Source organism: Ictalurus furcatus, chromosome 4, assembly GCF_023375685.1.
Source record: "Ictalurus furcatus strain D&B chromosome 4, Billie_1.0, whole genome shotgun sequence".
NCBI lineage: Eukaryota > Metazoa > Chordata > Actinopteri > Siluriformes > Ictaluridae > Ictalurus > Ictalurus furcatus.
Genome location: NC_071258.1, coordinates 31,129,985 through 31,155,190, shown reverse-complemented (window position 1 = coordinate 31,155,190; position 25,206 = coordinate 31,129,985). Strand labels below are relative to the sequence as shown.

Genomic DNA, 25,206 nt, shown 5'->3' with positions numbered 1-25,206 from the left:
CGTGAGTGTTATGGTCAGGTGTCTACAAACCTCTGGCCAAATAGTTTACATAAATGTGAAGATGCCAAACCTTCAAACAAACATCAAACAACATCCACCAGCTTATAAAATAGCACTCGATCCAGCACATCCTATTATTTTGCAAGATGAACCTGAAGTACAGCGGCGAAAAGTGTCAAGCTTAAGCAGCGGCAAAAACACTGTATCTATTGTTGCAAGTTACATCAAATGACTGGACTTTGCTAAAATAAAAAAAATAAAAAAGTTTTCTTTTTTCTTAAGGGTGTTATGGTGGCATCAGAAGAAGCATTGCCCAATCACAGTTTCCGTCCACCTTCCAAATGCTGGTATATGGACTGGGACAGCTCTAAATTGTCCCAACGTGTAAATGAGTGTGTGAATATGTTTGCATCTAGAGTGTATTCCTGCTCCGTGATCATCCCTGAAGATGGTAAAAAGGTTAATGAAGAACATGTGGTTAATTCAGTGGTCTCTCCTATACAGGAAACCTGTTTTGAAGGAGAAGCTGACCAAGCACCCACCTCCTAGAATAACTTTAAACATATCTTAAGCATACTCTTTGAGATTAACAATGTCTCAGATTAAGATGCTATCGCCTCTGATGTCCTCAATGCACTGGGAAAAGAAAAAACAAAACAAAAAAAAACCTATGCGAACTTTAAAGCCATGATACTATAGTAAGGAATTAATATTGTCATATATATGTATTTAATATTGGCCTCGAGTTTTCAGTGTACTTACAGTCACTGACATGGATGACATATTGTGGTAGTATTAAGACAGCCAGTGATGCTGGACTTAATGCTGTTCCTCGTTCAAGTCCATATCATGAGAGAACATGATATCATGAGAAGAAAAACTCGATGCCAACAGTGTTGACAGGCGCGCTACAGCCATCGACAAGTTACTAATTTGCATACATGAAATACCCTAAAGACATTCTTCAAAACAGGAAAGAAGCTATCGAAGAAAAAACTATTTCAGACATTTGACCTTGCCATGACCTTCATCCAGTTTGGATCAATTCCAAAACGTAATTACCTCATCTCCTGGTTACAGTGATAACTCCATGTAAATCCTACAAAACATCCAACCGCTCATTCTTAAGATATAACTCTTTACCACACACTAACTCAAATTGCAGAGAATGATATTCAACGTTTTATCCACATTGTTTTTTTTTCCCCCTGTTAATTCAGTGTATACACATTCAGCAAGACAATACAGTAATTGGTTTTGTTAAACAAAGTACAAAATTTATCCTCTGTGTGAAAATGTGAACGATGGCATCCTGTAGCTAACGTTCCGGACAGAGAAAAGAAAGAAAGCGAGACAGAGCGGTGCTGGGTGATTGACGGTTTAATTTATACGGTGTAGCGGTTTTTGGATGAATGAAAAAGGGGTTTCGTTTGTGACGGCCAATTAAAGGATGAAATTGAGGCGGAGAGAGACTGGATCAAGAGACACGTATATCTTTCTCTCATTCTATTACACTCAGCTTTCTCTATTACACGCGTCTTCTGTATTATAGACAGGTCTCTCCGTGTCCTCTGCCTGACTCTGGATCTGTGTTGATCTGAATGAGGCCGAACCTCACAGCTACAGGTTTGACTTTACCTGCATAATAAATCCCTGAACATTTTCCTACACTTAGATGCAAACATAACAATTCAAGCAAATGAAAACAAAACAACATTCTTCATTTCATAGTTTTACATCTTCACATCTAAATTGGACATATTCATTGTTTAAGAATGTTTACCTAAAGAAGTCATTGGTAAACATCTCACTCTTGCTTCAGGGTATAATGTCACCTGGATATCATAGATTTGTACCTCAGAACTGCTGCTGAAATCATAAACACTGTTCTTTGCTTATCCCAGAACACAATCTGCTCATTCTGACCATCCTTACAACACACTTAGTACTGTTTGTCTTTACTCTTCTACACCTGTATACTGTAATGATTTAAATTCCTACTATCCAGCGTGACGCAGAAGAGGATGGGTTTCTTTTTGAGTCGGATTCCTCTTAAAGTTTCTTCCTCATGTCATCTCGGGTAGTTTTCTCTCACAACTGCCGCCTCCGGTTTGCTCGACTGGGAGCGAGTTCTACATTATGACTACATTATGTTGCTCCCGATGGCAAGCTAGCGCCTTGCATGGCAGCTCTGCTACCACTGGACTGCACTTATATATAGCCCTTTTTTAACCTTAGCAGTTCCAGAGCGCTTTACACTATGTCTCATTCACCCATTCACACACACACTCACACACCAGTGGTAGCAGAGCTGCCATGCAAGGCGCTAACTTGCCATCGGGAGCAACTTGGGGTTCAGCGTCTTGCCTAAGAACACTTTGGTATGTGGAGTCACGTGGGCCGGGAATCGAACCGCCAACCCTACGATTAGTGGACACCCCGCTCTACCACTTGAGCCCAGCCGCCCTTGGTGTGTGTGTGTGTGTGTGTGTGTGTGTGTGTGTGTGTGTGTGTGTGTGTGTGTGTGTGTGTGTGTGTGTGTGTGTGTGTGTGTGTGTGTGTGTGTGTGTGTGTGTGTGTGTGTGTGTGTGTGTGTGTGTGTGTGTGTGTGTGTGTGTGTGTGTGTGTGTGTGTGTGTGTGTGTGTGTGATGGATTTAAGCCAACACACGGTGCCTCGGAAGGCAGACTCCGTGTAGAGCAGACTGTCTGAAACACCGCAGCCAGGAGTTTCAGACATCAGAACCAGGTTTGGACAAAAGCAAAACTACAGAAAGAATGAGCTGGAGAGTGTAGGATGAACGAACAGACCTGCAGACTGCAGATTTGTTACTTTTGGTCCCAAAGGTCACTGACAGCCACATTAAAGCAGTATATACTATAGGAAAATGACTACAGTACTTTGGCTGATACATTGTATATGCTCTTTAATGTGGCTCTCAGTGAACTTTGGGTCCAAAAGTAACAAATCTGCAGTCTGCAGGTCTGTTCGTTCATCCTACGCTCTCCAGCTCATTCTTTCTGTAGTTTTGCTTTTGTCCAAACATTAGATCAGTTGATTTCGTTTGCTAGTTGGTATTAATTGATCCTCGACTGGCAGTCAGAGTGCCTACTGACCACAGAGAGACCCATTACAGTGAGTCACATTTTTCTTTTTCCATCTGCTCTGGTGGTGTGTGTGTGTGTGTGTGTGTGTGTGTGTGTGCAAAATAATTAATATGAAATAGCTAATTTAATCAGCAGCTCATGAACGGTAAGCTGCCCAGCTTTCAGTTACCACCTGTCGTTACACGAGAGAGAGAGAGAGAGAGAGAGAGAGAGACAGAAAGAGAGAGAGAGAGAGTGAGAAAGACAGAGAGAGGGACAGTGAGAGAGAGAGAGAGAAAGAGAAAGAGCACGACAGAAAGTGAGAAAAACAGAGAGGGACAGTGAGAGAGCGAGAAGGAGAGAGAGAGAGCGACAGAAAGTGAGAAAAACAGAGAGAGGGACAGAGAGAGAGAGAGAAGGAGAGAGAGAGCGACGGGAAAGTGAGAAAGACAGAGAGAGGGACAGTGAGAGAGAGAGAAGGAGAGAGAGAGAGCGACAGAAAGTGAGAAAGACAGAGAGAGGGACAGTGAGAGAGAGAGAGAGAGAGAGAGCAACAGAAAGTGAGAAAGACAGAGAGAGGGACAGTGAGAGAGAGAGAGAGAGAGAGAGAGAGAGACAGAAAGAAAAAGAGAGACAGACAGAGGAAACAGACATAGAGAGAGAGAGAGAGAGAGAGAGAGAGAGAGAGAGAGCGCGAGAGAGAGAGAGAGAGAGAAGGAAAGACAGATAGGTGGCTAAATTATTTCAAGACACATGCATACAAATCATGTACACACAAACACAAACACACACACACACACACACACACCCACATCAACAGATACGAGAGTGCAGCAGCGGCAGATGGAGAAGAAGAATATGACTTGGGTCTCTGTAGTTGTTAACCTTGGTGACTTGCTAGTTTACCTAAAGTTGGCTAGCAAGTTTATCTAAAGTTGGCTAGCCAGTATCGCATCTAACTAGCTACTTAGTTCCTATTGAGGTAACATTAACACCTGCTAAGCCGTATTGTAGTCACATTTAGCTACTAGTAATACAGTGCTGATGTTAGGCAGCTGGTTTGCTTAGGTAATCTTTCTTATCTGGTATATTGTGTAATTAGATACATGCTAACACTATACCAAGCTAAAAAAGGAAAAAAAAGATGCCCTGGAGTAGAGAAGAGATGCTGGCTTTTATTTCACACTGGGGTGAACCAAAGCTTCAATAACAATTTGAAAATACGATAAAACAATAATCACAAAGTATATGAGAAGCATCCATGTTTTGTGTTTTATATCTGGGGGAGGGGCATTGAAATACTGAGACTGAATACTGAATATTTTTTTTCCAACGTGAGGTGACTTCTGCATAGGAACTCATAGAAACGGTTTCTTACATCACCTATAAAATGGACTGACCACCTACAGAGAGTGATGCAGCAGCGCTTTAGCCCTTTGGTCTGTCCAGCTCTCTCACCTCATCTGTAAACTCTGCTTCAACTATAACGGCAATACTCCCATCAACGCCATCATCTTCTAGATCGCTACCTAGTGAGCTGAATCTCTGCCGTAACTCAGAGTAACTGTGTCATATAGAGTAGCTGCAATGCATTCTGGGACTTTGCATCCAGCATTTGCTGTCTCCACTTCTCCACTAAACACATCACAAATATTTCAATAGAAACATATTTAATGTGTTTCACGATTAAATTTCATTCATACGTCTGATCTAGTTGCCCATCTCACAATAAACCTTTGCTCTGGATGTCCCCTGCAGGATGACAGTGACTCACTGAGCTGTCTCTCTTAATGACACTCAACTTTTGTTTAACAGAACCTTCCAGAAATCTCATTAGTTCGCTCTTAATTGCTGGGGCTCTGGTTATTTGACAGTGGTGAAAAAACAGAGCAGTAATATTGATATAATCACAGACAGACATCCTGCCACACCTATCCTGCTAATAAGCCTGCCATCCTAATGCATTCTGGGTAATTAATCATTCACAAAGTCTGAGTGTCACCTGTGAGTTCATCGATATTCTCCCTGCCAATTGTCTACTTATTAAAATGCTAAGCACTGAAAGTCCCGGCACCTACGAATCGCTCTCATTATAGTCTCCTTTTAATGTTGAATGATTTTTCACCTTACAAGCCCGGGGAGACAAAGAGACGCCATTAAGGAGGCTGTTTTTAAAATGGAGAAAGTATTTTCATTTATTCTGGAGTTTCACCAGAGGCTTTTCATGGGCACTGGGGACTCATTAGTGAAGCTGGACATACACATACGGTGAGAGAAAGAGAACAGAGACACTGTGACACTGTTACTTGTAAACTATGAGGCCTGACTAAGGGCAAAAGCTCAGAGCTAAATGAGACATCATGATCCTTTATCATAGGCATCACTCCATGGGTTCTCTCCATCCATCCTCCATACTGCTTCTCCTACACAGGGTCAAGAAGGAGCCTGGAGCCTGTCCCATAAGAGCAAAGGCACAAGGTGGGGGAACCTGGACAGAGTGCCAACCCATCACAGGGCACAATCTCACACACATTCACACACTAAGACAATTTGGAAATGCCAATCAGCCTACAACATATGTCTTTGGACTGGGGGAGGAGACCAGAGTACCACCGAAGTGCAGGGAGAACATGCAAGCTCTGCACACACAGGGTGGAGGCAGGATTCAAACCCCAACCCTGGAGGTACTAACTACTAAGTCGCTGTGTCCCCGATGTGTTCTATTCCCAACTCCATCCATCCTTCGATTTTTTGTCCCGATTATCATACACAGGCTCAATGCGGAGCCTGGAGCCTATCCCAGGGAACTCGGGGCACGAGTCCGGGGGACACCCAGGGCACAATCACACACATTCACACAATATTCACAATGGACAATTTGGAAATGCCAATCAGCCTACAACGCATTTCTTTGGACTGGGGTGGCAAACCGGATTACCTGGAAGAAACCCCCGAAGCACGGGGTGTGGTGATAACATGCAAACTGTGTGCATATACAGCGGAGGCATCTCTCACTAATTAAAAAAAATAATCAAAATCATTTTTGGTCACATGACTGGATCCAACTTTAGAAGCTTAAAAAACAAAATGAATTAACACTATGACATGCAAGCAGGGCTAAGTCCCCTGTCTCTTTCAAGTAACAAATCAACAACAAAACAAATAAAAACAAACAAACAAACAAACATTTCTGGCATTGTCTTACTTGCTGTTAACAAATGCTTTAAAGTGGATTGTTTCTTACTTTTGTGCAACCAAGACCCTTTCTTTCTAGCCACAGACTGTAAATTCACAAAGGCCGTAACTGACAGTCGAGTCAAATGATTCGCCCAGACAGAGTGACACGCCCACAAGATTTCATGTGCGCTGAGGCTAATTGATTTAAGTCCCTGTCGCTGTCTCAGGTGCAATAAACACGAATGCATTGGAATACTTTCTCAATAGTGAGATGATTATGATTATACATGATTACAATATCATGACATTTTATATTGCTGATCAAATGTGAACATTCAGAAATATTATTTAACATTATTCTGTATTCTAAACTAGTACAGAGTATTTTTCTACTTGTATCTAAGCAGACAGTCAAGATCTGCAGACTCTTTTCTACCCTCATGATGAACAAACTTGGTGGTGAATGAACTTCTACCCTACAGCTAAGTCAGTTCAGACCCTGAAGAACTACCTCTTCACCAAACACTTAAATGAGCACTAAACCTACACCGAATCCCTATGTCAACATCTCCCTGGAGAACTCCATCGGACACCATCATACATCACATTAAACATTAGAGTATCATTCTCTGCTCTGACATGTAGGTTTTCCCTTTATAAAATCTCCATGAATATTACTTGCTCAGTCCTTCGGCATCTGGAAATTGGACCACTGTAGTTCGCTCCTGGCAGATCTTTCCATCAGATCAGTGCAACTGGTTCAGAATGGTTTCAAGTTTCACCTCGATGTGACTTCCTGTAGCTTCCCACAAAGCCAAAAATGGACTTCCAGCTGCCTGGGCACTTACCCTCCATGTGTGCTACGAAAAATGAATGAACTTCTGCCCAAAAGCTAAGTCAGCTAAGATCTTGTGGACCTACTTCTTCACCAAAAACGTAAATTAACATAAACCTACACCTTTATTTGAAAGAAGGAAGGAAAGAACCCTTTTATTTATTTATTTTTTAAAATATAGTTGTGCTTGTGGGTCACACTAACCCCTTTCTAAAAGCTTTTGGCTTGCACGTATTCTTACACCTTGACCTATTTGTACTCGCATGAGGATAGTTTCCATGGAGAACACAAAGCACTTCTTTTCAAGTTGCTCTGCATTAAGGTTTCTGCAAAATGCTGAATGAAAAGACATTTAAATACGTACCATTTTTACATGCATTTTTAATTTTTCATCAGCAGGGTCTGCATGATGGTGCGGGAAAGCAACCAGGATCGATCCTGAACTCAGAGTACTGTCCGTGTAGAGTTCTCCATGTTCTACGGGTATCGGTTTCCAGGTTTCTCTGGTTTCCTCCTCATACTTTAAAAGACGGCTGTATGTGGATTGGCTATGCCAAATCACCCCCAGGTTTGTGTGCACTGGCATGTCATCCATAATGTACAGTATTCCTACATATTACCCAGTGTTCCTGGGATAGGCTCTGGATCCATCTGTGCTCTGACCTACTGCTACTGAAGATGAATGAATGAATGAACGAACAACTGCAAATCCTCACGCGGCTGACACGTTTATCCAAAAGCGACGTATAACAAGGACTAAGGATACAGCTGAGCAGCTGAGGGTTAAGGGTCTTGCTCAAGGATCTCTTGTTTTTTTAACCAGCGAAGTCTCTGCTTCTCTTATCCTTACTTTCACTCTTTCTGTCCCAATTTCCTTCAGTATCTGGCTCCCTTTCCTTCTCTAGACCCCATGTTCTTTCTCTCTCTCTCTCTCTCTCTCTCTCACACACACACACATACACACACACACACACACACTCAGCATGAGGAGTGCTTTCTCATGAAATTGTAGGCAGCCTGTCAGTAATTGCAGATCAATTCTCAGGGTGGCCGCTCGCTGGATTGAGCTGTTACAGAAAAAAAAAATCTCTCTTTCCGGGAACATGGTGTGTGCTCCAATCTGTCTGAACGCCAGAGAGGCCGAAAGTCATTCACTGTCAGGATTAACAGCGGAGAATCTGTGTGAGCTAATGAAGCTAAATGAAATGGTATACTGTAGCAAGGATGAGGGTGTGAATGGGTGTAAACTATTTCGTGTTTTTTTTTTTCAGTAGAAAGCTTTCCAGACAGCAGAAGCACATGATATTTCATGGTTTTATAGACAGCTTACGAAATCTGAAATTGAGCTCGGGTTAATTATTGATGAGGACTTGATGTTTTTGGGGCAAATCTTACTGGGAGATTTTATGTCACGTCTTCCATGTCGGTCAGTGACTCAAATAAATTCACTTTTATGTGTATAGCCATTAAAAAAAATTATTACCCCCCCAAAAAGCTGTTACAAAGTAGCTTTAAATAAATCCAGATGTAAGAGCTTTATTTCAGAATTACTTTGTGTAAATCTTACAAGTTAAGTGACGCTTGCGAAAGGTTATCAGGACGCACAAGTTTGGGAGAACGCAAGCTTTTGACCGTAATCGATTACAGTATGTTAGTTAATAAATAAGTTGTTGAGAAGATGCGGTGAAGCAAGTGGATTGTACTGGAAGACGATTGAAGGAAATGTGAAAGTTTACTGAGTCTGAAGAATAAATAAAGACAACAGATAGTTCATGGACTTTAGAGGTGTGAGCATTTCACTAACAAGACAAGACCTCAGATACAGTACACGTCAAAACTTGTAATCTAATTTTAAGACAATCACATGTCCCATACACCAGATATAAATGTAGACCTCTAATGAAGAAGCCAGAGGCAACAGTAGTAAGGAAAAAGATCCGTGAGCAATGACATCAGGAACTTCCACAATATTCACAGGAGCTTGCAATTTTTCCAAAATGACCACAGATTTTCTGCAGATTTGGGCCAAGTTGCGTCATGTGACGTCATCACAACGCGTCTTGTGACGTAATCACAATGCGGATTCAGCCGAAGTCCCCTTCGAGTCACGTGTGTCAAACACGAGTACAGCTAAAAGGTCTCATTTGCCAACAAACATTACAGTGAAAATGTCGCCAATTCGAGTAGTTTTCCACAAAAAAAAAAAAAAATGCGGAAATCTCCATAAATTGCGTTGCAAATTTTTAATAAAGAAGAATACGCAGCCAAATGAAGCATTTTTGATTGCGACAAACACAAACAAATACTCAGCGATGTCCTGTGCGGACTGATTTACTCATTTCCAGTCATTTGTCTTAAATTCCATCAATAATGAACAAAAACATTAGTCCTTGTCATCTTGTATCCACTCAGAAGCAGAGAGAGAGAGAAGGAGAGAGAAAGAGAGAGAGAGAGAGGAAGAGAGAGAGAGAAAGAGAGAGTGAGAAAGAGAGAGAGAGAGAGAGAGAGAGAGACAGAAAGAGAGGGAGAAAGAGAGAGTGAGAAAGAGAGAGAGAGAGAAAGAGAGAGAGAGAGAGAAAGAGAGAGTAAGAAAGAGAGAGAGAGGAAGAGAGAGAGAGGAAGAGAGAGAGAAAGAGAGAGTGAGAAAGAGAGAGAGAAAGAGAGAGTGAGAAAGAGAGAGAGAGAGAGAGAGGAAGAGAGAGAGAGAAAGAGAGAGTGAGAAAGAGAGAGAGAAAGAGACTTTTTTGCAGTTTAAACTCTCTTTATTTACCAATTATTTAGGGAAAAGAGAAAATATCACTCATTCAAAAAGAAAAAGAAAAAAAAAGATCTACATGTTTCAACATGGAGGTAAAGGATGGTTAAATTAATAAACCAATCACCAGTGAAAAACAATTTCACCATCATCCGTTATCAAAAACAAACCCTCATTTGCACACCATGTGTTTCAAATATTTCCACACTGTCATTCATTATATGGAACTCATGTTCAACTTTAATCCGCGACTCTATTAGAGCTTTGAATAAGTTCACGGTCTCGATGTCTCTTCCTTCTGTTTATAGTCTATAAGATTTCCAAATGGCTACTTTTGCCCGTCCAACTAGAAAGTTGATCAATGTGCAGCATTCTCTGCGTGGACGGGAATATTTACAACCTAAAATAAACATTCCTTTAGAAAAAGGTGACCCGAGGTTGTTGATTATTCTGTCCAACGTGTTGAAAAGAGGATCCAGTCCGTGGCAGTCACAGAAGCAGTGGAGCACAGTGCCTGGTAGTCCACAGAACCTGCAGAGGGGAGAGTCCGTGAGGTTACACTTAAACAGGAAGGTATTGGTCGGCATTGCAGAGTGAACAAGTAGCCAAGTAGCCAAGATCGGAGATCTTATTGACCAGGATAAGCGAGAGTGGATACAAGTACACCAACTTTCCGGAGAGATTGGAGGCAGGTCAGAGAGGATTGTTGGGAATGTGGTAAGGACTTTGAAGGCTTCGTTCCCCACACCCCTACTGACGTTCATAAACAACAACGTGACTGGAGATCCTGCCATGTAGTTGTTTCTGACTCACACTGAATCACTCTGTTACCCAAAAAAGGAGACTTCGGCAACGACTGGCGTCCTGTCTCTCTCCTTGGGACAGACTGCTTCAGGATCACATGGCTGACTGTTGTACCGTTCCTCATAAAAAGATAACGCTTGTAGAATTACGTCATCTTTGTCGGTAGTTTCTTGTCCACTGGGTAGTTTCAAGTGGCCGTTAGACCTCTTCTCTCTGTTTTTTTTTTCCTCCAGTGCAAAGAAGAAAGATTTGGACGAGTCCATTTTATTATATTGTGTAAACTTGGCTCGCACCATGGCACCTTGATCTCTCTCTACATACAAGTTTTTCAGAAGAATTTTCTTCTTCTCCAGTATTTCTTTTGTTCTTGTTTCTTCTTCTTCACTTATTGAGCTGCTCAGTTTCAATGTTTCTTTTTCAAGAAAGTTGATTTTTTTCCCCCGTGATTTCTCTGGTGCTGTTTTTCGTGTATTGTTGGCAGAAGGTCTGAATCTGAACTTTACCAACGTCCCACCACTGGCTTACTGATGCATACTGAAACTTTCTCTCTCTCCAAGACTTCCAGAAAAGTGTAAAAGCATGAATAAAGTGGTGATCCAGTAATAACCTATTGTTAAAATGACAGTGATGGTGCCGGAAAGTGCTCAACGTGGTAGTGAAAGCGAGAGAAATGTATTGATGGTCAGAGAGAGGAGTGGGATGAATATAACTGTTATAAAATCGGCCTCTGTTGAATTTTTGAGTATAAAACCTATCGAGTCTTGCTGTAAGAATCTTTTCAGGGGTAGATTTTAACCAGGTATACTGTCTGTCTATGGGTAGAGTTTCTCTCCACACATCTACTAGATTATGGTTTTGTACTACGGTTCTGAGTGCTTCTGCTGAACGAGGATGAGGTTCACCATGGTTTCGATCTACACTATGATTCAAAGTGCAGCTGAAATCTCCAGCTAAAATGATTACCCGTTCTTGAGGAATATCAAATATCAAAATAGCGTTTTGGTCGGTCAAGTCCTTCAAGAGTGGCATTTTGCATTGCTACGTGACATGACAGATAAAAACGTGAGCGATTAGGAAAAAAAGGCATCAGTTTGGGGTTTCTTAACCCCTTTTATCTGATCTAAAAAAGTGCTTATCTGTAATGTGGTATAAAGCTGAGAACTATTGAAAGGTTTGTGTAGTCTAGCTATCATCTCTGAGGAATCAGCGTCCTCATCAGAGCCACGCTCTAGATCTTCAAATTCGTTTTCTGACTCATTATCGCGTTGTGAGCTTTCTAAAGCCATCTCAGAACAAGTTCCCTGCATTTCCTCCTCTAGCTCTGGTAAAACGTTAGGATCAGCCTCTGGATGAACAGGCTGTGAGTGCTCCTCACTCCTGGTAGGGTCTGCCTGAGACAGGGACAGAGGCTGTGAGTGCTCCTCACTCCTGGTAGGGTCGGTCTGAGACAGGGACAGAGGCTGTGAGTGCTCCTCACTCCTGGTAGGGTCTGTCTGAGACAGGGACAGAGGCTGTGAGTGCTCCTCATGCCCGGTAGGGTCTGTCTGAGACAGGGACAGAGGCTGTGAGTGCTCCTCACTCGCGGTAGGGTCTGTCTGAGACAGGGACAGACGCTGTGAGTGCTCCTCACTCGCGGTAGGGTCTGTCTGAGACAGGGACAGAGGCTGTGAGTGCTCCTCACTCCCGGTAGGGTCTGTCTGAGACAGGGACAGAGGCTGTGAGTGCTCCTCACTCCCGGTAGGGTCTGCCTGAGACAGGGACAGAGGCTGTGAGTGCTCCTCACTCGCGGTAGGGTCTGTCTGAGACAGGGACAGACGCTGTGAGTGCTCCTCACTCGCGGTAGGGTCTGTCTGAGACAGGGACAGAGGCTGTGAGTGCTCCTCACTCGCAGTAGGGTCTGTCTGAGACAGGGACAGAGGCTGTGAGTGCTCCTCACTCCCGGTAGGGTCTGTCTGAGACAGGGACAGAGGCTATGAGTGCTCCTCACTCCCGGTAGGGTCTGTCTGAGACAGGGACAGAGGCTGTGAGTGCTCCTCACTCGCGGTAGGGTCTGTCTGAGACAGGGACAGAGGCTGTGAGTGCTCCTCACTCGCAGTAGGGTCTGTCTGAGACAGGGACAGAGGCTGTGAGTGCTCCTCACTCCCGGTAGGGTCTGTCTGAGACAGGGACAGAGGCTATGAGTGCTCCTCACTCGCGGTAGGGTCTGTCTGAGACAGGGACAGAGGCTGTGAGTGCTCCTCACTCCCGGTAGGGTCTGCCTGAGACAGGGACAGAGGCTGTGAGTGCTCCTCACTCGCGGTAGGGTCTGTCTGAGACAGGGACAGAGGCTGTGAGTGCTCCTCACTCCCGGTAGGGTCTGTCTGAGACAGGGACAGAGGCTGTGAGTGCTTCTCACTCGCGGTAGGGTCTGTCTGAGACAGGGACAGAGGCTGTGGGGGCGGAGGTTCTTGCTTTTTTGCAGTTTTTTTCCTTTTAACGCTATGGTTATGTTGTGGAGCTGGATCAGCACTGTGGCCCGTTGGGGTTTCAGCAGTGTTGTCAGTGTTAGGTGTGACACCTGTCTCGGGTTGGTTAGTGGGAGTTTCTCCCTCTAGTTGCTCGGTAGGACTCGTCACCGGCACTGCGCGAGCTGTAGATTCGCTCGGCTGCTCGGTACACGCTGGGTTTCTTGGTGTCTCTACCTGTCTGCTCTCCTGTCTGCTCGGACATGTCTGTCTGACATGGCCGTGTTCACCACACATAAAACATCTCATCTGTTCGGAGCTGATAAAGATGGTGTAATCTTTATTCTCTAGCGTTAGTTTAACAGAGAGAGAGAGAGAGGCTCATGTTGTGTGTTTAGGATCATGTAGGTGAAACGGCGGAAAGACATGACGTGTTTAATGTCCGTTTTTTTAAACCCAAAGGAATCATTTTAATCTGTGCTGTTAACTTTCCGTAGCGCTCAAGCACACTTTTTAAAAGTTTCATTTTTAATAAAAGGAGGCATGTTAGACAGCACCATTTTCTTAGAGACACCGGAAAGTGGAAACACACGAACATACTCATTGTTTATCACTAGCCCCTGTTCAATTAGCGTATCAACCATTTCAACTTCGGCAAGAAAAACCACCAATGCTTTGTTCATCTGAGAAGCTGATCTGATGTTTAAACCACCAAGCTGATTACTGAAAGCAGCTAGAACTTCTTCCATTGGTATGGAGTCATCCGGCGTGCATTTACACCCATGTCTCAGGGTCAGGCAGGAGAAATCTCTATTTAGCTCCATTTTGGAGCGAGTTTTGCCGACAGTAGTCGGCTCACACACTGTTAACCTCACTACAACACTTACTTTAGAACAACAGACTGAAGAAGAAAAAAGAAAAGGAAAGTATTTGAAAAATGACTACAAATACTCAGAGACGTGCTCTAACCACCTGCACTCTCGCCTGTTACCCACAATCCTCAGAGAGAGAGAGAGAGAGAGAGAGAGAGAGCGAAAGTGAGAGGCAGAGAGACTAAGCACTCAGTACCAGGTATAAAAGCACATTTCATTAATATCTGCCACAACAAAACTCATCACATCTCCATTCAGGTGAACTGAGGAGGACATCAAGCTTTTCTCTGCTGAACAAGCAGACCTCTAAGAGCAGCTCTTTCTCTCTGTCTCTCACTTTTGCGTGTCTCATTTTCTCGCTCTTAAACTCAGCTGACCATCACCATCTCTCTCGACACCATGTTCATCAAAACCTGCTGTAATCTCTACTGCACTAACGCACCAAAATAACCCAAACCGAAGAGATAACCTAATGCCGTGAGTAGCATTCCCATACAGCAGTTCATTTTACAAAAAACAAACTGAGCGTATACACTTTGCACCTCCATAAAAATGTACTTCTGAAGAAACAACTGCAAATCCAGTCGGTCTTTACGGGCACGCAGATGGATAATTTGGACCATTACGCCGTATTAGCTGTTGTTGTGTTGTGCCTCTCATGATTTGTTGCATGATGCAATTAACTCTTTCAAAGCATATGCAGTGGTGGGATAATGGAATTGCATGCTTCAGAATTATTGGCACCCTTCCTAAAATTGAGCAAAGATAAAAAACAGAATAACACATGCAATGACACTCAGTTTGAGATTAAATGTAAGTGTATGTTGTACAAACGAATATTCATGGGCACAGGAAGTGATGCTGCTATTCCTTGGACATTTCTGGCTGGCAGGAAACAGCATTCAAAACAATAGCAAAGCACCATAATTCTATATTTAAAGGTATCGTGTGTGTTCGTTTCTCTGGAGATTCATTAACTGCATTGTTAATCATTTTGTTTTGATATGTATACCTATATTTATATATATATTACAAATGGCACAACCGGAAATGTTTTATTAATGGACATGTGCGGTAACTTTGTTATTGTTTTTCTCAATTAAATGGCCTATAGTTTTATTTTGGAACCAATACTGTTTCACATACAAGATTGCTTCGTAAATAGTGCAGAAACAACACTTAGACTTTTCTTGGCAAAAACATTCTTTTCAAATTGAATGGCAGTCCCATAATTAATATCGGATGAAGTGTGACATGGAGCTTGTTCCTGGAACATCTAACAAGGTTGGAGACGGTTGGGACTTTCCACCATTGTAGAACATTTTAATCTTTGTTATATTCTTAGATTTTTGCACATCGACTATTTTCTTTAATGCAAATCTATGAATAATTATTATTTTTTTTTAATTCTCTGACAATTATTTCCATGTAATTTATCCTTTTGGGGTGTCAATAATTTTATTACATATGCTTTAAGTGAAATTGCTATCATTAAAAAAAACTGTATTAGAATAAGTAAGTAAATTCAATTCAATCCAATTTGATTTGTATAGCGCTTTTAAGAACGGACGTTGTCCCAAAGCAGCTTTAAAGAAACATATAAAAACAGGATACAGATTTTAAGCGTGTGAGTTTATCCCTATTGAGTGAGCCGGTGGTGACGGTGGTGAAGAAAAACTCCCTAAGATGATATGAGGAAGAAACCTTGAGAGGAACCAGACTCAGAAGGGAACCCGTCCTCATCTGGGTCACAACGGATAGTGTGAAAGTAAAGGGAAGTTCATTATGGTTTAATATGAGGTCTGTTTTGTTGAACTAGTCCACTGTTCACTAGAGGAGACTCGAGTGCAAAACTGTACGTGGTAATTGCAGTCTCAAGGCCATCGAAGCAACCGTAGTCCCAGCAACCACAGCGCAACTGTTCATGTGAAACTGAGGTCCAAAACCGTTTCTATGGTACTTCAAGTGGTACCATCAGTAAATAATCAAGTAAGCAATTTATCCTATTGTGTATAATATCCTATTATCCTGCTGTGTGGAGATTTTTGAATCATTCTGTATAATGTTTTCTTGGACAGTGCCAATATTTCTGTCATTGACTGTACATTCACATCTATTCGTTTAGAAAGATTTCAGAGCCGCACAAGAACACATACAGTCAGTGATCCGACGTCAAATACCGTGTTAGGTGTTCAGCTTCACCCAGCTTCGTTTCTTTAAGTGTTTAGATGAACATAAGTACCATGTCTAATTAGCAAGAGCAATATCTAAATATCAAGTTTGAGTTGAGACATACTGTACTGACTCAGTTTAATTACAGATAATGTGAGTGAGTGGATAAACATGGCCCAGTTTTCCAGCACTTGTCACGCTAAATCAGGACATGCACGGAATTAAATCTCTTTTTTCTTACGTTGACATCTCTAGAAATGGTTTGCTTCTGGTTTTGAGGCAGAGATCTACACATAAGGACATGTAGTGCAGGTATGAATTCATAGATCTGGAGGCGTGTAAGGAGTAAAAATACATGGGGACGTGCTGTTATAGGAAAATAATCAACTGGTCGGTGGGATGCAGTGTGGACTATGCCAAAGTTGATTATTTTCCTATAACAGCACTTCCTGGGGTTTTATTCCTCTTATATATACCATACAGCAATTTACCAAAAGCTAACTTACTTATTCATTAAAGAATCATACATTTTATCCATTTATAGTTATGTTTAATGTTGTGGATTGTCAAAGAGACATTGGTAACCCTTGGTAACGATCAAGACAGTCAGTTAAAGCCGGTCGCCATATTGCTCATGTCTAAATACAACGCTCATGAGGACATACTGTATTAGATCACAGCTCAATGAACAGGCGGACTAGAATTCAGATCTTCATCTTTATGTGTGTGTGTGTTCATATCTCTTTTTGCTTGACAGAGTGAGAGTCAACAGCTTTGACCTGTCTCTAAATTGGCCGCTTTTCCCAAATGTCTCCCGGAGAGGAAACAGTGGAGATTATCTCTCGCTGTTAGCATTAGCGCATAATGAATGCACACTCACTCCTCTGCTGTCTTCAGCTCAGACAGGATGTTGACCGAAATGTCATTTACCACAAGGCTACATGTAGACGAGAACGTGCGATTCAATTTACCACTGCACTTTCAGCTTGAATTTATTGGAATCTTCCAGAAAATGACCGTTTCACATGCTAAGACTAAAGTGATGTTACTTTTGTGAATTTAAAGGTGTTTGTATGGTAAAGGACTATTTTGGGGGGGATTTTAGGCTGCTCTCCTTGTTCAAGGCTTCCTGAAAGAGGGGAATTAAGGTAATGTTGAAGAACATGAAAAGTGTGAGAGAGGAACAATAAGTCTAAGTCTGAGAGGGACAAAAAAACAAACAAACACTGAAACTACTGCGTAATAGGTTGGAAATAGGTAAAGAATGCACAGGATTGAAGAAATTGGACAATGCTTGCATTAGACAATTTAATTCTTAAATATGGTGTCATGACTATCCATTATAGAACACTTTTTGAACGTTACAGTTCTGGGAATTGTATTCATTTATATTCAGTAAGTGTTTTATCCTGGTCAGAGTTGAGGTGAATCCAGAGCCCATCCTATGAACACTGGGTGTGAGCCAGGAATACACAACTGGATGGAACATCTGTCCAAAACAGGGCATCTAGAACATAGCCAGTCCACTGAGTGAAATATTTTTGGGAGGTGGGAGAGCTGGGGAACCTAAGCTCAGGATCCAACCAAGTAAACACAGAGCTGTGAGCTGCCAATGTTTCCTGCAGCTCATCATACTGACCTGATCTTATTAAAATTCATTCGATCATGTTTTAGGTGCTAGGTGAGAGAGTTTTAATTACTCCTAAAACCCTGCTGCAACATGTTTATTTGAGTAGGAATGTTCTTCTAAGTGCTTGCATCATTCTTGTTTTTGTCAAACTGGGAATGTGGTGTGAGCAATGTTCTAGTAAGCTTGCGAAGCAAACTGTCATTACAGCGAGCGCTTTAGAACATTGCAGCAACGTTATTTATTTGTGGTTATTTGTTTAATTTATAACATATTGGACTCAGAGGCAGAATGAGGTTTATTAGAAATTGCAGCAAGCAAAGTGAAAACGGAATTCGGAAGCAAGGTCAAAATGCAAGCGATGGTCATTGACTACTTGAGTATGCATGTACACAACATGGCCAAAGGGGTAATCCAAATTAGAGGTCAACCGATTGATCGGTTTTGGAGATTAATCGGCAACAGTAACTGATTACTGGAACGCGGGAGCGGCTGAGAAGGTCCGCTGTCATTATCCTGTACGAACGCCGACTCTAGTAAAAACTATCACTGACAAATTTTGTTGTGTTATTTGAAGTGTTTTTTTTTAAATACATTTTGGATGTCTCTATATTTATTTGTTAACTGTAAGGTTACTTTTTGGTTCAGTTTGGATGTACATCATGTATTTACTTTAAAATATATTAATAGTGTATAGTGTATTAATCCAAATAATGAAGCGAATGTCCAATGAACAACAAGGCAGTCAGCATAGAACAAATCCTCAGATTTAAAAAGCACTGCAAGACCACAATGAGTTCATTAATTTGGGTTTCCGTAGATGATTCTGTAAGGCTTCTAGCATTGGAAATTTCATTTACACAAAGCAAGAAAGGCCTCCTCCAAATCTAATCTTAGCTTATTTATGACAGACTTACATTAAGCTCCTTTATGAATCATTACATAACATCGAATACAAAAAGAAAGCTACGAAGACATCTCTTTTCCTAGATAAGATCACTGGGAAATTTGAATGATAAGAAAAATAAAGCTATTTTATCTGAGGGATTATCTAAATTTGTTTAATGTCTCTTTTTCTTTTTTCCCCTTGTACTTGCCTAAAAATAGTCATTAATGTATGCATGGTTTGCTTTGCTTTTTGCATCACTGAAACAAACGCAATAATAAAATAAAGACAAGACAAAACAAACAAAAACACCAAGCAACCAAAAAACGTGGGTTGTTTACATTGTTCAATCCCAGGAAGTAACCAGGACGTGCTTCCCGGAGGTCATGCTAGTGTTCCTGGTATGCAGCCTCGTCTGGTGGGGATGGGAAATGTCCAGGGTCTGCATTACATAAATACTGAATACTGTGTCAGGACATCTATATCAGAAAGTGATCACAGAATAAATAGAAGGCAGGAGTTACATATGAAGCTCTGAGCGGAGCTGTGATTTGCATACACTCCTGTTTCAGAACGAGAGACGTCTATTATATACTTATAAATTACCGACAACGCTGAGCCTGAACTGAATTGTAGCAACTCAGAACTGAGTGTGTTCAGAGGTATTTTACTGAAATTTGGAGATTTCGCTTGCACCTAGTATGAGAAGACTCAACAAATCCCTCCATTGTGTTGGGTTTAATGCAGGAGTCTGAAATCCTCTTACTTTCAAACAGCACAGAGTTTCTCCACCTTGAGAGCTTCAACCATCACAAATCTTCCATTTATAACTTCAGAAGCTAGCCAGCCTGATTCTGACCAGCTGAAATGACCCAAGCTCTGGTGACTAATGGCTGAGATCAAAAATGTATCAAATGCATGCAGACATCTAAGAAGGACCTGAACTTAAATCTTAGCTGCATTTATTTTTTCCTGGGAACGGTGATAAAATAGGACTATTTATGCTTTTATGAGGCAGGTTTCAGTTGCTGAAATGTTATATACATGGTGGGGATATAAACAGAATTTAAGCTCAGGTTTCCCCCTGGAATCTCTGGTTTCCTCCCACTTCCCAAAAAACATGCCAGTAGGTGGATTGGTAAGGATATTTTTCCCCTAGTTGAGTGAATGAGTGTGTGAGTGTGTGTGTGCATAAAGCACTTACTGAAGATGAATAAATAATTTGGTGTAAATGTTGACAAAATAACCCCCAGAAGTTCAGGAACAGCAACGACAATTTTATTATACAGTAACATCTTAAATCTTCCTTTACACTAATCCCATAACCTCACCCACTACACCTACACCCCCCCCCCCCCACACACACACATACACACAGAATGTGAGTGTCTTCATCAGTGTTGTGTTTCTGCACTTCATGTTGGAGTTCTAGACATCTTGCAGAAGATCCGAGGAGGTTAGAATCAATTCTGTGAGGTTTTATTGTAGAATAAGATCTCAGAAAACAGATTTCACTGGACAGATGAAGGGATTGAGCATGAATACCCAGAAGAGTGAAACAAAAAAAAAAAAAACAAAACAAAAAAAAAAAAAACACTGAGCAGCTTGCATCTCTGAAACTTGACATGTTTAGTGAAGATGGATTTGTCAGGCAAACTCCTGAAGTTTCAGGGAGGATTTAGTGCTGCTCGTTTATTTTTCATCAGCTCATATCGGTGTACGAATCCCGGATGCACAACAAGGCAGTTCATCACGGCTTGGTAACATCATAAAACCTAAAAACCTAAGATTGCCTAAACTAATGTGCAAGTATTAGTTTCATAATACATGGCCATGGGGGAAAACCACAGCTATAGAATAAACACACACACACACACACACACACACACACACACACACACACCCACATCTGTATTGGAAGAATCTTGGAAGAATCTCAAGAGTTTGTGTTTCCCACTGTCTTTGTAATATGACAAGCTGTGTTCCTTTTCAAAGGGAACTCAACGTTGCATGAGCTTCACACTGTGGGAACACCTCTGCGTGTGACCGGTATCTGAAGTCTGTATAATCACGGCAATTTATTGGCTTGCCGTGGTCAGATGATGTGGCAATTCGCATGTTGCGTGATCATAAAAACAGCGCTTGTAAACCACGTGATCAGCTTCGCATTGTGAAAACTCTTCACTATCTCTCTATTTTTCTGCTTTACTTCAGCGAATATATTATATTCGGAGAGTCAGAGAGAACTCAGAGAGTGTGTTACACCCTGCTCTAAAAAAAAAGAAAGAAGATATATTAGAGAGGGGAATGGACGCATTTTCTGCGTGAAGTGGTTGGGAGTGGAGTATGCTGCAGCTGCCCTTGAGGGGGCTGACTGCACTCATTGTGAACGCTTCACAATGAAGCGGCTCCGTTCTCTGCTCTATCACTTCTCAGCCGAAGGGCGATGGGTTGCGGAACCTCACGGCTCTGGGCCAGCCGCTGTCGAGGCAGCCGGCTGGCTTGGATTCTGGGGTTCCCTATGGATCTGGAGGGGGAACCGAAGATGAGCGCTGCTCTTGTTTTGTCCTCCGGATCCGACTCTCCTGTTCCGTGTTTTGGAGCTCACAAAATGACTTCTCCCTCCAGTATGGAGAGTCAGCCCATGCTCCCTGATTCCGAGGAGCCAGAGGGGGGAGCCAGTGCATCATTTTACTGGAGTGGAGCATGTTGCAACAGCCCTTGAAGGGGCTCCTGCACTCATTGTGGAAAAAAAAAAGAAGTCACAATGAAGCAGCTCGGCTCTTGGCTCTCTCACTTCTCAGTGGAAGGGAGATGGGTTGCGGGACCTCAGGGCTCTGGGAATAGGGTTGTAACCCAGACGTTTTTGTTTTGTTTTGTTTTTTTTTGTTTTGTTTTATTAAATTCAAGAGGGGAAAAGTGAGATTGTTGAGGAAATGACCTTATAGCTGTTATACCAGAAGCGATAGCAGGAAATGACTTGTTTCTTGGATATTGCACAATATTAAAATTTAAACTATAAACAGATAAAAGTGAGGCATGTTGTTAATTAATAAGTTAAAAGTGATCATATTTGCCAAATTGCTGTAGTATAAAAGGAATAAAACACTTCAGGATGTGCTGTAATTGGAAAATAATCAACTTTAGGGCGGGTGACCGGTGGTGATGTTTAGTATTTTTCTATACCGGAACATCCCATTGTGTTGTATTCCTTAAAAAAAAGGTAAACAATAATACTGCTCGCTCCATAATATTAAGCATTTAGTATTTAGCGCTTTAACAGTCACGAGTTTATATGATCAGTCATCGTTCACATGAATTCCTCGTGAATATTTTGTGAATCCGTGTTCAGCCATGTTGCTGGTCAGCTTGTCACACTCTATGTGTGTGTGTCTCCAGTATCAGCTATTACACACTCTCCCCAATATCCGTCACCTAATTCATCATTTATCAGTCGAGCATCAGTGAGTCACTGCAGCACTGCGTCTCCTCATCCTCCTGTCAGCAGAGGAACATTTCTCCAGCTGACAGCTCGTTATGGCTTCATCTTTTGTCCCCCAGATGAGACCTGACCCACACGCACACACGCACCTCGGTGCCAGCCAGAGAGACAGGATTCACCCACTCCTCCAGTCTATTGTCCTCAATCGAGTGCCACTTCCTCTTGAAGGAGGAGTTTCAGGCTGTAGGAAACCGACACACACAGCTCTGAGACACTTTACGATATGAACACTGGGCTCAATATGGAGCCTATTTCATTGCTTTGACTTAAGTAATATTTCATCAGAACTGTTGTCATGTGTTTAAACTCAGAAGCCTTGGTGGTTGTCAGACAGACTGTTATACTCCATTCCCTATTATAATCTCTGTTCTTATCTTACTGTGAGACTCGCAATAGTTTCTCCCTCAGGATGCCATTCATTTTTTCAAATAACATTAAAAAAATACATTAATGAGGTCTGAAAATTTTTTTCAAGCAAAACAAAACAAAAACAAGGCCATCCCATCCACCTGCTGACAGCAGTTATTTAACACACACCCACCCACACACACACACACACACACACACACACACACACACGCTCACACACTCCGCATGAGTAAACAGCCACAACCTAAATGTGTTCTAGATAATTAAACAAATGAACACACACAGAACTAGAGCATCCCGTTAATTTCCTCAGGCTTTGCTGTGTGAAGGTGTGTTAGGGATTAAGGGAGTCGACTTTTCTCCCTGCTGTGCTGACAAATAGGATTTGCATGTGTTGCCTCCTCTTTCACTTCGTCGCGCTCGGTTTCTCGTCTGCCTGCCTTAGAGAGAAGATTCCTTACATGTGATGCAGTCTAGGAAAACACGACATTTTGCAGTGGCTGCATTCTGGCAAAAAGATCACAAATCTGGATCTAGACACACACACACACACACAAAATTCCACTTAAAATATACTTTCACACCTCAACTTGGAGAAAACAGAAATATATTTCACCAAAATGTTGTGGAAATGTTTATTTACTTTTTAGTTTTACTTACTGTACGCTTTCTGCAACGATCATGCTGTGTAAGGAGTCAGTTTAACAAACAGCAGTCAAAAAAAACCAGTCCGATGTCAAAATCTTGCTAGCTAAATGTGATTTCCTCACACGGTGAATGGCATGCTTTCATTAAATTGCGGGATAGCCGACAAAATCTAATCAATTCGGTTTGTAATCAGACTCCTGCTGTTAAAATGTCGGTGATGCTCCTAGACATTGGAGATGGATAGAAAACTGAAACATACACATAAACATAATCATTATTTGTCCCAGTTTGATAAGTAATCCAGTAAGACAAACTTTTTTGTCTGAAAACTCCAGATGAGTGGATCCTCATTTTGCTATGTTAGCTCACTGTGTTAGATCAGACAGTTGTAACTAGCTATCTAACATAACTTATGAGAAAAATAAGAAATAAAATAAGTACTAAAGTAATATATATATAATATAATATAATATAAATGAGGTCACAGTCTATTAAAAAAAAAAAAACGACTATATAGCAACATCAAAACCTTTTCGACGGGGGGCGGTGACCCCCCCCCCCCGAAGATCTTTGACACACTTCGGACACTGCATACAACTGACCCAGAATGAAGCTTAATCTCTGAGTTGTTAACTTTAAAGCCAAGAGCAAAAACTCTTTTTTGTAGAAATGAGTTTGAACAGACAATATGGATGAAGATTTTATAAAGAAAATAAAGGGACAACAGGAGAGGGGACGTGCCTTACGCAGCTCATTCAGACCACCGCCGTGCAACACAGACACACTCCCACACTCCATCTAATCACTTCTTTTCATCCTCTTGAATTCCAGCAAAAAGTTTGCGAATCCATTTTCAGCCATAAGTCCTTGTTGCTAGTCATCTTGTCACGCTGTGTGTGTGTGTGTGTGTGTGTGTGTGTGTGTGTCTCCCGAGTCAGCTCAAAAACATGTTAGAACGCAGTGACTGACCTGGTCCCTGCTGCTGCACCATGTCTGACAGGTCCTGTAGGTGGATGAAGAGTATCAAACCTCCAGCCCCGAACAACAGCACAAACCAGAAGGAGCAAGAGAGCTTCAGCCGTGACCCCCGCATGGACCTCCGCCTTGACCTTCGCCCTCCTTTTACAGCCTCCAGCACTTTACAATAGGGCCACAGCATCTCACTACACACTAGGAGAGAGAGAGAGAGAGAGAGAGAGAGAGAGAGAGAGAGAGAGAGAAAGAGAGAGGGTGGAGAAGTAGAGGGGAGCTTCACTGATCTCTATTATTTCTTAAAGAGAAATGTTTAACATGCCAGCCAGTGCTCTATGGAGAATGTGAGCATCATCAGAATTGCTTTGTACAATTTCCCAACAATTTTGACTTCACGGGTAACAAACAGAAATCATTCCACCATCTGTGGGAAAAAAAAAAAAAAAGTAAAAAGAAAATGTTCCATTGCTTCCTGCTACACTGTGGGTTTGCTAATCTGCCTCATGCTTGTGTGGAGTGAATATTGGTGATGTTGCGTGTGATGTAGACGTTATAGAGCGGCCAGTCAATCAGCTAATGGCCTGCAGGGAGTTTAACGGTCAAGCGGCTTGTTAATCACAACAGCTATTTTTTTTTAATAACAATTATCTCTACTTTGCTGTTGCTCCTGACCTGAGACCAGCTGAATATGACCACATTTACTGTGACTAGAGATTATAGATTAGAGATTAGAGACTTTAATCATACTGAGTGCACTCACACACACACACACACACACACACACACACACACACACACACACACACCACCAAGGCTCTGTTTACACAGTCTGTGTGAAATAAATCTGACCATGTGATTTGCAATGTTATTGACATGTAATCATTAGCTGACAGTCTGTCAAAGAAATTAATCAGGCAAAATTGTGATAGGAAGTAAGTGAGATAAACACCAGTGTAAATATTAAACATGATTAAAGTGCACTAGATACAGAACTGATGTTGTCGGAGTTTCTCAAAAACATCAAAGTTAAGTAAAGCTGGAGAGAGAGAGAGAGAGAG

The 25,206-nt window shown here is 41.8% G+C and overlaps 1 protein-coding gene across 1 annotated transcript in view; it reads right to left on the bottom strand.

Annotated features, from left to right (window-relative positions):
* Positions 1-24,914, bottom strand: part of LOC128606994 (carbohydrate sulfotransferase 8-like) — an 82,005-nt gene extending 57,091 nt beyond the window's left edge. Inside the window, exon 1 of the mRNA XM_053623586.1 lies at positions 24,146-24,914. Within this exon, the coding sequence (XP_053479561.1) occupies positions 24,146-24,335 (190 nt within the window). The 5' untranslated portion in view covers positions 24,336-24,914. The remainder of the gene's footprint in view (positions 1-24,145) is intronic.
* Between the last annotated feature and the right edge of the window lie 292 nt (positions 24,915-25,206).